This window comes from Condylostylus longicornis, unplaced genomic scaffold, assembly GCF_029603195.1.
Source record: "Condylostylus longicornis isolate FDR11 unplaced genomic scaffold, ASM2960319v2 ptg000007l, whole genome shotgun sequence".
Lineage (NCBI taxonomy): Eukaryota > Metazoa > Arthropoda > Insecta > Diptera > Dolichopodidae > Condylostylus > Condylostylus longicornis.
Window position 1 is genome coordinate 243311 of NW_026577976.1, and position 16765 is coordinate 260075.

General features: G+C 22.6%; 1 protein-coding gene across 1 annotated transcript; it reads left to right on the forward strand.

The window, feature by feature from the left end:
- Positions 1–62: 62 nt before the first annotated feature.
- LOC129618482 (allatostatin-A receptor) lies at positions 63–16654 on the forward strand. Its single transcript, XM_055533267.1, has 4 exons — positions 63–752; positions 957–1226; positions 1300–1455; positions 16386–16654. Exons 1-4 carry the CDS (start codon positions 63–65, stop codon positions 16524–16526), a joined length of 1257 nt encoding a protein of 418 aa, XP_055389242.1. The 3' UTR covers positions 16527–16654.
- Positions 16655–16765: the final 111 nt, after the last annotated feature.

Sequence of the window (16765 nt, forward strand, 5' to 3'; positions counted from 1 at the left end):
TGTAAACTTGTAGAAATAAAAAAAAACTAATATTAAAATAAAACAAAATTAAATAGTGAAAAATGAATTCAATATCAATAGAAAACAATGACAATTTTTATGATAATATTATAGAACAAAATATAACACCATTATCATCAACTATGGAAACAATATTACAACAATTAGTAATGACAAATGTAACAACTACTGTTACAACATCAATAGATTCAACAATATTAAATAATATAGTTAATTATACAAATAATATTAATCATTATTTAAATGTTACCCATTGTAACGAAAGAGAAAAACCTGAATTACAATTAGTAACTAAAGTAATACCAATATTAGTACCATTATTTTTTAGTATTATTGCAATAACAGGATTTTTTGGTAATTCATTAGTAATATTAGTTGTATTATTAAATACGCATATGCATTCAACAACAAATTTATTAATTGTAAATTTAGCGTGTGCTGATTTACTTTTTGTGATAATTTGTATACCATTTACTGCAGTTGATTATTTGGCATATATATGGCCATTTGGTGTTACATGGTGTAGAACTGTACAATATTTAATAGTTGTTACAATGTTAGCTAGCATATATACATTAGTATTAATGTCAATTGATAGATTTTTAGCAATTGTATATCCAGTACGAAGTCGAGGAATTAGAACCGAATTTTTAACGAAAATTGCAATTGTTATCTTATGGATAACAGTTTTAATAGTTTCGGCTCCAACTTTTATGCTTTATAATTTATGGGTAAGTAATATTTTTCATTTCAATTAATAAATGTAATTTTAAATAAGATAAGAAAAATCTTTTCTTTTTATTAATTCATCTTAATGCATAACTTTTATAAGTTAAAATTAATTAAGGATATTCTTTGTATCAAAAGCTCAAGTTTAAGAAAAATAATTTATTAATTGCAATTCTTACTGAATATAATTTTAAATTTCTTTTCAGTCATATGAATGCGATAATATAAAATGGCTTTCTTGCTCATACGATTATAATTCAATGGTGGATCAAGCTGTTTATCAAATTACATTCTTTACTATATCATATTTCTTCCCATTAGTTTTAATCAGTATTTTATATATAAAAATTGTTTCACGATTATGGCATAGAATTGGTGGCACAATGTCAGCTGAATCACAGAAAGGACGAAGACGTGTAACAAGAGTTGTTGTAGTAGTTGTTTTAGCATTTGCTTCATTATGGTTTCCTGTACAAGTAATTGAAATTTTGCAAAAAATTTGAACTTCCTTTAAAACTCTAATGAAATTTTTTATTCATTTGATTTCAGATAATTTTAATATTGCGAAGCTTAGGATTATTTGAAACAAATGCTGTTAATATAATATTACAAGTTGGAACACAAACTCTTGCTTATACAAGTTCCTGCATCAATCCAATTTTATATGCATTCTTCTCAGAAAACTTTAGAAAAGCATTCAGAAAGGTAAGAATTTATTTTGTATTTTTCATATTATCAAACGAACATATTTTGTGTGTAATTTTGAATATTGGTTTAATAAGAAAGTGAAAATAGGGATTGGGGAATTATTTGTAAAAATAAAAAATAAATCACAATTAAATTTCATTGCGGTTCTAAAGAAAATATTTTGTGCTTGGAAAATATTCATTTGGGGTTTTCATTGGATGTGATTATTGAAAATCATTAAAATTCAATCATTAACATTAAGTTGTCTAAAACAATTTTCAAAATATCATTAGTCTTAATTAACTTAAGTATCGGCACCATATTATATTGCCAGTGAGAAATCAAATTAATACAAGATTATTATAAACATTTTTGTTTTAATTTTTTCTTTTTGTTTGAACACCAAATTTTACTCGTTAAATAAACAAATTAGTAAAAGATTCAATTAATTTTTCAAACTTTAATGAAATTTTTTTTTTTTGAAATGTAAAAAAAATAAATCTGCTTATTGTAAGAACATCATAAGCAATTCATTCGAATATGAATTAAAACTTATTGAAAAATTTCTTTTTTAAAATAGAATGAAATCTTTACTCATACTAACAGTTCTCTTTTATATGGAAAATTTAACAGACCGAATTTTTTTTTTAAATTATCAAGAACTCTAACTAATTCAGTTTCAGTATTGAGTGTAATGGCCGAAATTGCCGATGTGTCTATAGTATAAACAATAGACACATTTTATTTATAAGAAATCATTATAAATAAGTAAGATTAACAAAATCAGTGACACTTATAGAGTACCAACAGTTTTCAAATATATAGAGAGCAAAATTATAAAATAAGTACAAGAGATGAAGGAAATTATTCCGCATTTAGTAAATATTTTCCTCTTAGTCACAGAATTCGCTGTATTTGTGTGGAATATTACAAATGTAGAATCAATTCAATTTATTATACAAAAATATAGAAAAATACAAAATTAGTTTAGGAAACAATATAAACAAAATAATGTTATAATTATTGTTTAATTTCAATATGGTGTTGTTCTAAATTAATAAATACATTTTCGATTTTAATAGATTTTTCTAAACAAAAGAACATTTTCTTTAAGTATATCAAAGGCATTTAAAGTGTTTTAGAATTTTTTCAATAAGAATTATTATTGTTCATCAATTATTTTTTGTGTTTTATAATAATAAAGAATCAGTAAACAATTTTTTAATAATTATATCGAAAGAGCCAATATATTGTGATATTTGCTTACACATATAGACGTAATATGATGAGTATTTGTTCCCAGTAAAAATTCCTAATTCTTTGCGGAATAAATGGTTTTAAATGAAAATATTTGGGTTTCTTTACTGGACCATATATAAAATAATCAGGCTACACATACAATGTTTCTCCAAAAGTGTATATGCACTCAGTCTCTTTTTAAGAGAATTCGAGAAAAGTTCCTGTAAATGAATTTCATACAAATGCTAAAATTATGATAAGAGTATTTAAAATTTTAGCTGCTGATATGTATATATGTATAATATAAATAAATAAATAAACTTATACTATATAATTAATCAAAAATTTTTAAAGATTTTCACATATTTCATTCTAATATATGTAAACATACTTGTATTCAAATCAAATTAAACTTTGTTTTATGTTTGATAACACGATCAAATTAAATGACATTATCTCAAGTGTATATTCACAATTATAATTCACAATTATTTTTAAGTATCTGTTAAATTAATATTATATATACATACCGCTAACTTTTCAGCACTTTTAAATTATTATATTTTGAAAATTACATAGGAAATATATCTTATCGATATTATTTAATGAACAGTTGAAATTTTCGATGATTTTTTAAATATATTTTGATAATAATGAATTTTTGTACTAATTTTTTATTCCTCTGATCTGAATCTAATCAAATTTCTAATATTTGCACATAAAGGTGCTTGTATACAATAACATTTCAAGCCAACTTCAAATCTATTATACATTCCTATAATATTAGGTAATTATATATGTACATATGTCATATGAAAGGCAAAATATGATTGTACTTAAATAAAACTTTGAACTGATATATTTGAAATTTCTGAAATTATCTCAAAGTTTAATATTTTTAAATCAGATTTGATATTGGTAAACAAAATATTTATAAGTAAAATATTATTCATGTACATACATATATGTACATTACATAGTAAGTCAATTTTCAAAGTCCAAATTATTTTTTCAAATTAAGTAATGGCGATCCGGCAATATATTATACGGATTATTGATAATCTTATGGGGTTTTCTATACTATGAATTGATCATATTGCCGACCGTATTGTAATCTTACCAAATTTTTTCATTTTAATTTGAACGAAAGAGTACTCGAAATTAAATCTTTCTTAGGTGTTTATTTTACTCTTTTGAATCAAAGAAAATCATATAGTTGTCCGCAAAAAAATGTATTATAAGAAATCCTTTCATATGTTCTTAGAAAGATTTAAAAAAAAATACCAAATAAATCTTAAGATTTTAAACAAATTCAAAACAATTCTATAATTTTGGGTTTACTATTTTACTAATATTATAAATAGGATCAATTATCAAGAGCAAATGTCAGTTTTAAATATCAGCTTGAAAGAAAGTCGATGCGGTCGGGCATATATTGGCCAAATTTTTTTTTTTTTGATTTTTATTTATTTCTAAGAAACCTTAAAACCTTATCTTTGGAATTAAGAAATAAATCAACCAAAATATCATACATGTACAAGAATTTTTGAGTATTCAATTGTATTCAATTGTATGAAGAGCACTACTATGTATAATAAGAAAAAATTTTCATTAATAATTCATAAGTGTTATTGAGACGGAGCAAACTATATAACAACTTTTTTTTGTAACTTTAAAGAATCATAGTTATTTTTTTTGGTAAATTTTTTTTGTTATGAATAGTTCTAGACAAAGCTATTTCTTACTATGACAAATGCATTGCTTATATAAAAGGAATTCCAAAACTCACGTAAAGGGTGTTCTAAAATTTTGACACAAAGAATTTTTTTTTTTTTTTTTTTTTTTTTTCATTTCATTTCATTTATTTCAAACCAAAGTAAAAATTGTACAATTCAATAGCTAATTATTTACTTAAAAATAGTTGGAAATAAAGAAGTAAATTAACCATTTGTACTAAACAAGTGTTGGTTAATCCCTACCAAAGTTTTATATACTTATAATATATTTACAAAGATTATTTTATCTTATTTTATTTTATTTGGATTATAATGTCTCGATAGCTAGCACCATTAACCGTTATTGTCTAACCAACTGCATTTTTGAAGAGGAATGATCTGATGGTGGCTCCAACCCAAAATCCACACCAATTAGTGACATGTTGTGGATGCATATGTTTCTCAACAATCACTTGTAGATTTTCTGAACCCCAAATGAGATAATTTTGTGGATTAACAAAGCCATCAAGATCAAAATTAGCCTAATCGCTGAAAGCTATTTTGTTCGAAAAACTTTCATTATTTACAAAATATTGCCAAACAATAAAAATGAGTTGTTTTTTTGTGTGACGCTCCATTTTTTATAACCCTGAACTGTCAACGGTGAATTTTTTTTTGTTGGCAACACTTTACCGTTCAAATGACGCAAAATTCAAATTGTGTGTGAGTTTTGACACACCCTTTACGATTGAGAGTAGTATAGTATTTTTTAACAAAATAAACTAATCAAAGTGAGCATATAAAAAACTAACATCAATTAATTTATTTTCATTCAAAATTTTAAAGAGGTCCGCGCTTTATTAGGAAAATATATTTAAATGGCTACAATTTTTTATTTCTTCTCTAACATACTTAACGTTATTACTAGATTTATTTCCGTATAAAAATAGACCATCATAATATAAACAATTTTGATTAAAATTTCAAAATTTTATTAAATAAAACACCTGGACAGAAACTAATTGAATCATTTAGATTTCAAATTAATTAAAAAACATTATGGAAAAAACTTATATGTAATTACAAAAACTAAGCATATAGCACCATGGATTGTTATGAATAAACAATCTACTTAACCATTAACAATACCATTAACACTCTACCTTACACCATAGCTTCTAAATTTCTACCAAAATTAAAGATATTAAAATTGAAATGCAATATACTTGTAGTAAATTATAAAAATGTTTGATGTTGTGTTTGGAAAATAAGTAAGCATATAAGATTTATAATATAATTATTTAATTTACTCAACTTTCAATCGAATAACTACGAGTCTTTTAATTCTAAAATATGAGTTTCATATCTTTTGAGTCCATATTTTTTGCTACAAATTTTAAATGACTGTCAAAATGTCTGCTAATAAATATTACTCACAATCGGACGAAGAATCTCGAAAACGGATGACTATAAAAAATTTTTGAATATTAATGACTACTATAAATTCCGTCTAGCACCACAACTGAAAAATTTTTATGAAGTTTTATAGTTATAATTTATCAAAATTTAATAAAATAAAATTTTTATTTCTGTTTATTGTAATTTTTTTACTTAAAAATTTTTTTTTTAATAATTTATTATCAGTCAACTAATTAATTTCAAATCTAATAACATTTATAATTAATTGAAGTTATTACACAAAAAAAAATCAAATTTTAATTGATTTATTAACTCATTTAAATGAATTTAAATTTTAATTGTTTTGTGGTTTTTAATTACTTATACTGTAAAGTGAAATTAGTTCTAAAGGTTGATTTGTAGTTTTTTTTTTCTCTTCTTTCATTTTATTTGAATAATTTTTTTCTTTTTTCAGAAAAACTTTAAAATTGAATCATGTACAATGGCACATATTACAAATAATATTAAGTGTCTGATTGCTTTAGTTATTTAAAAAATATTTATGAATATATTATATACATATATATAAAGGGTGTTTCGTATAAAGAGGCAAATAATTTCAGGGATGATTCTTTGATCAATTTCCAGCTTTTTTCAAATTACTCGTTTTCGAACTACAGCTTGTTGAAAAAAAAGATACCGGACATTTTCTGTACATAAATAAATGCTTATAACTTCGGAACCATACAACAATGGAGCTATCATTATAGGAGTTAGTTTTACAGGCGGTTGATTGTTCTTTTTTTTTTAATTTGTTTTACAAAACTGGAAATTTCTCGAAAATTTTTGTTATAATTATTTTGTTTTTTGTTTTTTTTTTTTCAATGCGCTAAAGAATCATCTCTGAAATTATTTGCCACCTTATGCGAAACACTCTGTATACTATAATCGATTATACACAATAGTTGATTAAAATTGTCGCATATCCTTAAACACCTGACACTACTTCAGTATTAAAATTTAAATAAAAGGGAAACGATATACATAGCTGCGCCTTTTTTCAATGTTATCGTTTTCATATTATCAATGATTATAGATTAAACAAAAATTTCATAAATCACATTTGGGAAATTATAATTTCTAGAATATGTTTACATACATCATAATGAAGTAAACATGTCAGTATATTGTAATGAGTATTATTTGTAAAACCCAAATTTCAATTCATATTCAAAAATCAAAATTTTATAGACTATAATTCAAAATGAAAATGCTTATATTATTTTGGTTCAGAAAAGAACGATACATACACACTTTTAATATTTCTGAAATAGAAAAGAAGTAGTTTACGGCGTTCCTGATCATTTAATTTACAATATTTACTTTTGTTCGAGGAATCGTTACTCAGGTCCATAAAAATCCATCACATTCTAAAATATGATACAAATCAGTGAGTTTCATTCAATTAAAGAAATCTATATATATCAATCTATAGAGTCGTTATATTGAAAATAACAATTTATTTTGCAAAATTGCCAAACAATCAAAGAAATTTGTAATCATTTACCGGATTCTAGATCAAATTGCAATTCAAATTTAAATATATTGAAATATCTAGGCATTAGTAAAAAAAATATTTGAAATTTTTCAAAGAAATTATATTTTCCAAGAAGAAAAAATAAATAGCAGAAATATTTTAAACCATGATATTAAAATATTTCAAACAAATATTTTATGAGAATTATTGATTTCTCAATAGCATTAATTTGTAATTTTCCATATTTGTTCACTAATTATTTATTTAATTTTCATCAATTTTACCTGTTTTCATCATATTATTTCAATATTAATAATAAATTAAATACAATATTATTTCATTTTTTGTTTATTTGAAATATTTAAAATAAAATGTACATAAATAATAAGTTTTTCAATATTATTTTTAATGTATGAATGTGTATGTGTATTCTTTCCAACGAAACTCTTCTGTGAAATATTACCACAATATTTCTGTTTTATTTTCTCCTACATCTCATAGATAGCATTCATTAGTTTATTTTATTAACAATTTTACGGAAATAATTAGTTATTATTCTTGTATAAATTTTTACAACAACAGACATTACATTTTCCATAGTATATTTTCAAAATAATTAAAAATTCGAAAATTTATATTTCTCCTCTCTTATCTCTCCTCTCTTTTGAAAGAAGATTTTTGAAAGAAGAATTTTCCCCGTAAAAATTATTTGTTTACAAATACCTGATTAACGTTTAAAATTTTTTCATATTTATATTCTTTATTTTTATACTCGTATTATGAAAAATTGCTTTAAAAATTGTAAAAATTTACCAAAAAAATTCAATCCTCAAAATAAGTGTTCTTCGAAAATGAAAATAAAACAAGAAAAAAAAACAAATAATAATAATTTAAATTGGCCGAAAGACGAAAAATAATTATTTTTAAAAAAAATTTACCAGAACAAACATAAAAGAGACCATTTTATTGAATTTGATGCGTAAGAATAAGATGTTGCATCTTGGACTCAATAATTATACTTTTTAAAAGTTTATTTAAGAGAAAAATTAAAAGTATCTATGCCTGTAAGAAATAAAACTATTCTATAATCCGAGAGACGTCTATTTATGAAAACATTTTGGAAAATTATTCAAATTTAAAAACGAACTTTAATAAATATAAAAATTCAATACAATATTTAAACAGAACAGAAAAGCGATATAGGTCGAAATTTTGAAATGTCTTTCCGCACAAAATAAAATTATCATAGGGAAAGCAAGCGATTAAGTTAATACTCGTATTCTTACTAAAACTAAAAAAAAAATCAGTGTTTTGAGTTATTACAAAATTTTGCAACAATGCTTTAGAAAACTCTCGTATTATTATACGTAAACTATTACGAAGCCTGTGATCTATATTCGACCTGACGAACCTTATACATAATATTATATAAAATGAAAACTCCTATTTGAAATGAGAATATTGACCGCTATTACGAAGTTTTCATTCATATTTAATCATTAATAAATTTCACTGTTAATTTAATTTTAAATTTACATTGTAAACAATAATGTAAAGAATGTAAAAGAAAATAAAAAAAAATATTTTATGTTTTTAAAATTTTGTTTATTTAATTTTAAAGCAATACAATAAAATTTTTAAATGTATTACTTTTCAAAAAATTTTTTCTTTTCCTTGCAATTTTTTTTTTTTTTTGAAATTTACGTCAAATATTTTGCCAAATCAACTAAAAATATTGAAAAGAACTCATCATTTTTCGACCACCCGTTGAATTTTAAATAATTAAATATAAAACAGATAAATTTTCACTTTTATTTATTTGTTCTCGTATGTATACAAGCAACTTTATATAATTACATATATATTAAATAAGGTCTAAAGAAAAAATATTTAAATATTTTTAATAATTTTATTATTTAAGGAAATAATTAAAATTTTAAGAGAAGAAAAGAAATTATTTTTTATTTAATTTTAAACTAAATTTTTTGAAAAAAAAAATATTTTGTTATTTTAGAATTTTAGATGAACCTTAATAAAAAAAATATTAACAAAATTTTACTGAGTTCATTTTTTTCTCTCTCTCTATTTAAAATAATAATAACTTAGAAAAATAAACACAATACGTATTGTATTAGATCTACTTAAATTATATTAGACTGCGGTATTATTTAAAAATAATTTTTTAAAATATTTATTTAAAAAATATTGTATATAGAAAAAAGTTTCTAGTAATGTTGGAATATATTGAACTGCCGTAAAATATTAAAGTATTTTGAATTAGTTAATATTAGAAAAAATTATAAATTTTTAGTACATAATATTGATTAATCATATTCTTTTAATAAGAATCGAGATTCTTGAGTCTTAGCAGAGCATTAAATATAATTTTGTGAATCGAATTGATTTTGAAAACCTGGAATTAGCGAAATTAATTTTCATATAATTTCATTTTAAAAAAGTAATATATTTTAATTAGCGCACAACCTAATACCTGATGTCATCAACATATTTCGCCTATATTCTTAACTTACTATATTCTTGAATTACTGAGTTGCAAAAATAGACACTAGTTTTTTTTTTTTAAAGTACAATAGACATTTGTCCGTCCCGTGAATATTGTATAGCATCCAAGTGCCTGTGAATCAATTTTTAATACAACAAATTGACTTGAGTACATTTATTATATATAATAAAATTATATTATATTTTTCTTTTTCATTGTTAAATAAATACAAAATATAGTTTTTTTCATTAATTTTCTAAATAAAATTTTGATTACTTTTTTTTAAGAACTTACTTTTCGAAATCAAAAATTTTTAAATTTGAATGTTAAGCCCTTGGTTGAAGTTGTTTTTCTTTTCAAAAAATTAAGTGTCATTTTATCCGTCACTGATAGAGCTAGTACAATATTTCAATAAATATGTACATAAAGAATTCAGCCACAGAATTTTGCCATAGAGCCCAGGTTCATCAAATTTAACAAATGTACAACATTTTGCAAATACTCTAATGGACAAGACTAAAATAATGCCAGTTCTGAAGTATAATATAGAACCAACCAATTAGTAATTACTAATTACGATTACTAATACGAGTACTTCTTTTTAAACACCTGAATTAATTCGTTCCCTTTTCTCTCAAAAAAAATTCAAACTTTAATGATTTTACCTGGATTCCTCATATAGTTTTCAAATATTATAATTATTAAATTTTAATAGCATATTATTACATATTCATATTAACATATAATTATATGTTGATTTGTATATTTATGTATAGATTTGGAAATAATTCGAATAAGCAAGTTATTATTTGTTAGCAATAAGCAAATTATTATTATTGTGAATGATAATAATCATTATAATCAAAATATATTTACGTAAATCAAAATATCACAAAAAATTATAAATACAATAAAATATTATAATAAATTTAGGTCACCATTAATAATCATCAATTATTATTTTTCATATTATTTATAAGATATAAAAATTGTTATATTGAAAATTTTTGTTTACAATTTCTATAAATTATTTTGTTTAATATTAATTCTAAAAAAATTGAACTCTTCAAAAATAAATTTTCTATTATTGTCTATAATTTAGTGAAATCATATTATCTAATTTGATAACAAAAATTTACGCAAATTAAAAAATTTCTTTATTCTTTATAATAAAGCAAAGAAAAGCAACAACAAAAAACGTAATACATACAATATGTAAAAGTATATTATAAGAACCTTGTGTACAAATAATTTCCAAAGTATTTTTTATCGTTAAAATACCTATGAAAAAATTTAATGATTTCATAAGTTTGCAAAAATTGTTATAACGATTTGGAAATTTCTCAATTATAATTTCAGTGAAAAATCATTTTTGACTCTTGAACTTTTTTAAAGTGTTTTTTTTTTTTTGTAAAATATTATTTTAAATTTGTTATGTGGTCAGTACATAACCGGCCGCAAGATGTATTATCTAGTTTAGTGAAAATATTTCATTTGAATACTTATTTCAAATTAACATCTTTCAATGTACCGTCTAAATGTAAACAATACTTAATAAGTATGTGGATTACAGTATAAAAAATTGTGAAAAACATTTCGCCGCCAATTTGTTCGTACCTCTGTCGCTCAGTTCATAGACCGTCCGCCTAGAAAGCGGTAGGTCACTGGTTCGAATCCAGTTGGAGGAGAAAATTTTTTAAAATTTTCTGCCTTTAACTCCTTCTTTTGTAATCAAAGACATCAAATAATCACGTAATCGTGATCCACCTGTTATGCAGTTGTATAAAGAAATTCGAATTAAATTAATAATATGTTTCAAATTTTAAGAAGAGATTACTAACTTTTAGTTAATATAATTAAAAAATCTGAATTTGGCTCTTAATAAAGTTTCACTTTATGCCATTCAAATTCCAAAAAAAGTTTGTTAGGGAATTCCGGCACCACACTGAACTCCTTAGTTCAGTTTCTGAGCCCTTATAATTCCAAAAATTTTATATATTGAATATTTTCTTCAAAATGATCAAAAATTTAAAACAGGCCTAAATGAAAACTCTACTTTCCGAGCTCTGATATATCACAAAAGTACATTGATCCGTACCATATTTAAAATAAACTAACCTATAAAATTTTATTTAAATCGTTTCAGCCCAACTTGAGATATATGCCTTTGCACACACAGACAGACAAATCGACAGACTGACATCTTGCTCAAAATAATTTGCTCACGCTCCTTCACCGAAAATATTATATTTGAAATTTGGTGTTATCACATAACTTCCCTTATTGTAAGCAATGTGGTCTGTAAAAATTTTGTTCAATGAGAATTGAATAATAAAATTCTTATTTAAAGGATAAAATAAAATAATGCACACTTTATTTATAAAATAAGAATTTTTTTTATAACAATAAGAGTCCGAAAATCAGTATTATAGGATTCTGTAGAATACATTAAAATCTTCCATGATTGCGTAAGATAAAATCATTTAAGCCATTTTTACTTTTTATAACTATTATTCGAGTTTTTCAATCCGCTCTATTAAAAATAATATTATTGTTTATCAAAATTGTTTTGCTCATTTATTACATTATTATAAACAAATTCTATTATTAAATTAATTTTCATAATAAATCTTAATAAAATAGGATTGTTTTAATATCAAAAATTGCTAAAATCAAAATATTTTAATAATATTAATTGCTAAATTCGATTATTTTTAGAGCAAATTTGATTACGCGTGTTGAACACATTATACAATAATAAAGGATTATAATTACAATATTAAAAAATATGATTTTAATTCAATTAATAATATGGAAAATGTAATAAATTTAGTTTTCTCTTCATATTATAATATTAATAACTTTGAACTACATTTTGGTATTTAAAACTTTATTTGGCATATCTTGGATCAGTGAAAAATAAACAAAAGTTTTCATAACCATTTTACATTTGCTCAATCCATTCAACTATATAAAACCATAACTCATGAATTTTGTGAAGGGCATTATGAACATTTTAATAATTGATTTTCATTTATCATTGTACCATTAAATTTGTTTGTTGTTTTTTTCGGTATAATTAATTTTTCCATTAAAAAAAATTTTGAAAAGTGACAAAAAGCCATACTTTTTAAACAAAAACATAAACGTTACATTCTAGCCACTATATTCATTACATAATTACATAATGTTGGAATTTGATGGACTAAAAAACATTACATCATATGTTTACAAAAAGATATATTTCAAATGTAACATGTAATTAATGACAAAAAACAAACAAAAATTAAAATTTTTCAGACATTCCACCTTTACGAAAAAATTCCTGCCAATAAGAATTCAATTTCTCATACAGATTCCGAAGAAATATTTACAGATGATGAAAATCAAATTAATGAAATCGAAAAAGGCAATAATATGGGAACGGAAACTCTTGACATTATTTTATATAATGAACAAATTCAAAAATTAAAAATTAATGAAGAATAGTAAAATAATTGTATTGGCAAATAAATTATAAATAAAAGGTATAATATTTTCATATTTAGTCAATTTATATTAATTATGCAATAACGTTGTATAAATTAAGTGAAACTGGTGTTAGTTATACCTAAATTAATGTAAAAACAGATGATGATAAATTATGAATAAAATTAATAAATTAAATTGTGTTTAACCATAAAATGGTATGGCACATTTCAATATTAGAGTTTGAAAGTACTAGATCGGAGCAGTGCGCAATTAATAATTTGAAATAAGGCTTTTTTTTTGGTATTTATCCAATTAGGCTTTACAATAACACCAAATCAAAATAAAAAATAAATCAGATAAAAACTAGAATCAACTTCCAATTTTATGCTTTTATATTTGAAAAGAACAATTACCTAATTATCGTCACATTGACAAATCCACATTGACAAAACCCATATATTATTCAATTTACTGTGTACAAAACTATTATACATAATTAAGTACTGTAAAGAAATTAGTTATTAATTAATCTCAACTAAAACTCCTAATTTTTGGAATATAAAACAATTATAATGATTTTACGTGTTAGAGAACATTCTTCATCCCTCTGAATTAAGTAAAAAAGCAATTATTTAATTCATAATGCCTAATTATTACCTTTAATTATATGAATAGAAAAAGACAAAGTTCAAATAAGATTTTGAATCCAAAAAAAAATATTGAAAAGGAAATTGAGATTATTAGCAATTATTGCAAAAAAGATAATATTATACAACAAAATATTACAGAACTACAAAGTTCGTACATATAATATATAATTAGTATATAAGGCGCTCAGTGCATTAACAGCCTATTTTCAAAAATGACATTTCGAGTATGTGATTGAAATGTTTAAATATTTAATTTTTAAGAAAATTTTTAAAAGCAAAAAAACGAACTTCTGTTCAAATGAAGTGAAAAAAGAAGTAAACTAAATTTTGAAAAAATAAAATAATTCTTTAAACTATTACAGCTCTATTGAACATAATAATTTAATTTTGTAAAAAATATTGGATAGGCCACTAATGCGCTTAGCGTCTCATATTTAATTATAAAAATAATTAAAATTTAATAAAAATTAACAAAAATAAATTAACTATGTTAAAGTAAAACTAGAAATTACAAAATATCTACCGAAAAAATATATCATCGGCTAAATGCTAATATTTTTGATCCAATTTCTAACTTATGACCACTTTCATAGGTTTTCGAAAATGATCTTTCAGTATATGTAATAAATTTTTAAAAGCATTAGATCACATTGCTCTTATATTTCAAAGAGTTCTTACAAAAATAACGTATAGAAATTTTACTTTTGTTAAAATATTATAATACTTCGTATAAATTGCATAAGTTTAGGCGAAAATTATACTACATTATCATCTTTCGATGCTGTTTATTTCGAATATATTGAATACAATATTGATTACACTATATTTTTGTAAAAAAGGCATATTATTTAACAAAAGATTTTGTTGTATTTCCAAAAAATTATAAAGTAAGAAAACATGACAAGTCCAAGCGGTTGATCTGATTAAACTAAAATCAATTCATATTCAAAATAGTAAATCAATATTTAATATTGATGAGAATTCTTACATAAAGAATTTTTTTATTTTATCTATGTACTTTATATCGTCTGCTAGACAATGACGTTATGACAGAAAGACTTAAACGAACAAGACCTTTCGATTTAACACGAAATACCAATTTCCTTATGGAAGGTATTTAATTCCTGTACGAAAAAACCAAGTTAGCGCGGAGGTAATAGTTGGTCTGTATAGGACCAGTTTTATCCGTTCATAGTTTAGGTGATTTTTTAGGGTAGGAGTCACGCTCCTCCACTGTCGAAGGAAAAAGGCAGTTAGCGCCGTCCTTCTTCATCTTTTGAGAGTTTTTCACCTAGTAGAGAAAAAAAATCTACTCTATATATTTAAAAGAATATAGGAATATAGGAATTGCTATATGATATTTGTACAAAATTAAAAATATTTTCAAGGTGAATATTTATTTTCAATTAACTCTTATGAAATATTCCGCATATACATAAAACACATCCAGTAAATATGAAACAAACCTTAATAAATTTCAATTTGTTTTTTCTCTTTCACAGTAATTAATATTCAAAATCCTATTAATATAATAAAAACCAATTTAATATACATATAGTTAATTAAATTAAATTCAATACAAAAAAAAAAACAAAATTTCCTTCATCATTTTCTGAATCTTCCTTTTTTAGATCACCTTAAATGTAATATGCGTATTTCATACACACTTTCTTATTTTTTGACATTGTAGTATTTAAACCACAATATTATAATATTCTTATTTTTCTTTCAACTCTTCATAATTATTATACATTCTATATGGCAAATTATTCAAAACAAATAAAAAAAAAAATATGAGTAACCTGCCAACAACTAACAAAGTAAACCAAAAAAAAAAAATAACTTATTTTCAATAAAATATCCATAAAATAAAAATAATTTTGTTTTCTTCTTTTTTTTATTATTTTACATAATATAAATACCGTATCCTTCATCATTTTCTATAAAAAAAGCATATCAAAAAAAAAAAGGAAAACAAAAAAAAACTTCAATTAAATAATTTATTAGAAAATTCAGTAGAAAAGAGGATAGAAAAATCCTCAGATAAATAAATTAGAAATATAAATAAATTTATTAATTACTAAAGCAAAATTAATCACCATAAATAAAGATTTATATTATATTCGAATTCTATATAAATATATTCTACAATAACAGTTATAATAAATACAAACTACACTTATTAACATACGTACATATAATTTAATTTACCATATACGAGAATACATACAAACATACGTGAACGTAAATTAGGCGAACAATAAAAAGATTTATTAAATTAATATCATTAATAATAATAATATATAGGAGTATATATACACACATAATACACACCAATATTACTTATATATATTGTATAAATTCAATATATATAAAAAAAAATAAAATAAAATAAACTGAAAATAAAAATAAAATCTATTTAATTGAATTTTCAGGCCATTTATTTTTCATCATCCTATCGATTTGGTCCGTCAAAACAATACAATGACTTGTCAACAACGACAACAGCTGCTGGTTTATCAGGAAGAAGAAGAATATCAGCGGTACAAGATAGTATGAGTATGGCAGTTATCTAATCAAATTAAATTAATTTTTTTTTTTTCTTATTTATTTTCATACCATTTTGTGGGTTTTTATACTTCTATTTTTATAATTTGTTATAAAAATTAAACCACCTACATTCAATTTATATACGAGTATACAAGAAAATATAATATGCATATTTATTTTTCGTTTATTTTTGTTTTTTTTTTTTTTAATTCTTGAATAAATGATTCTAAACATATTTTTGTTTTTGTATATAAGAGCACAATAA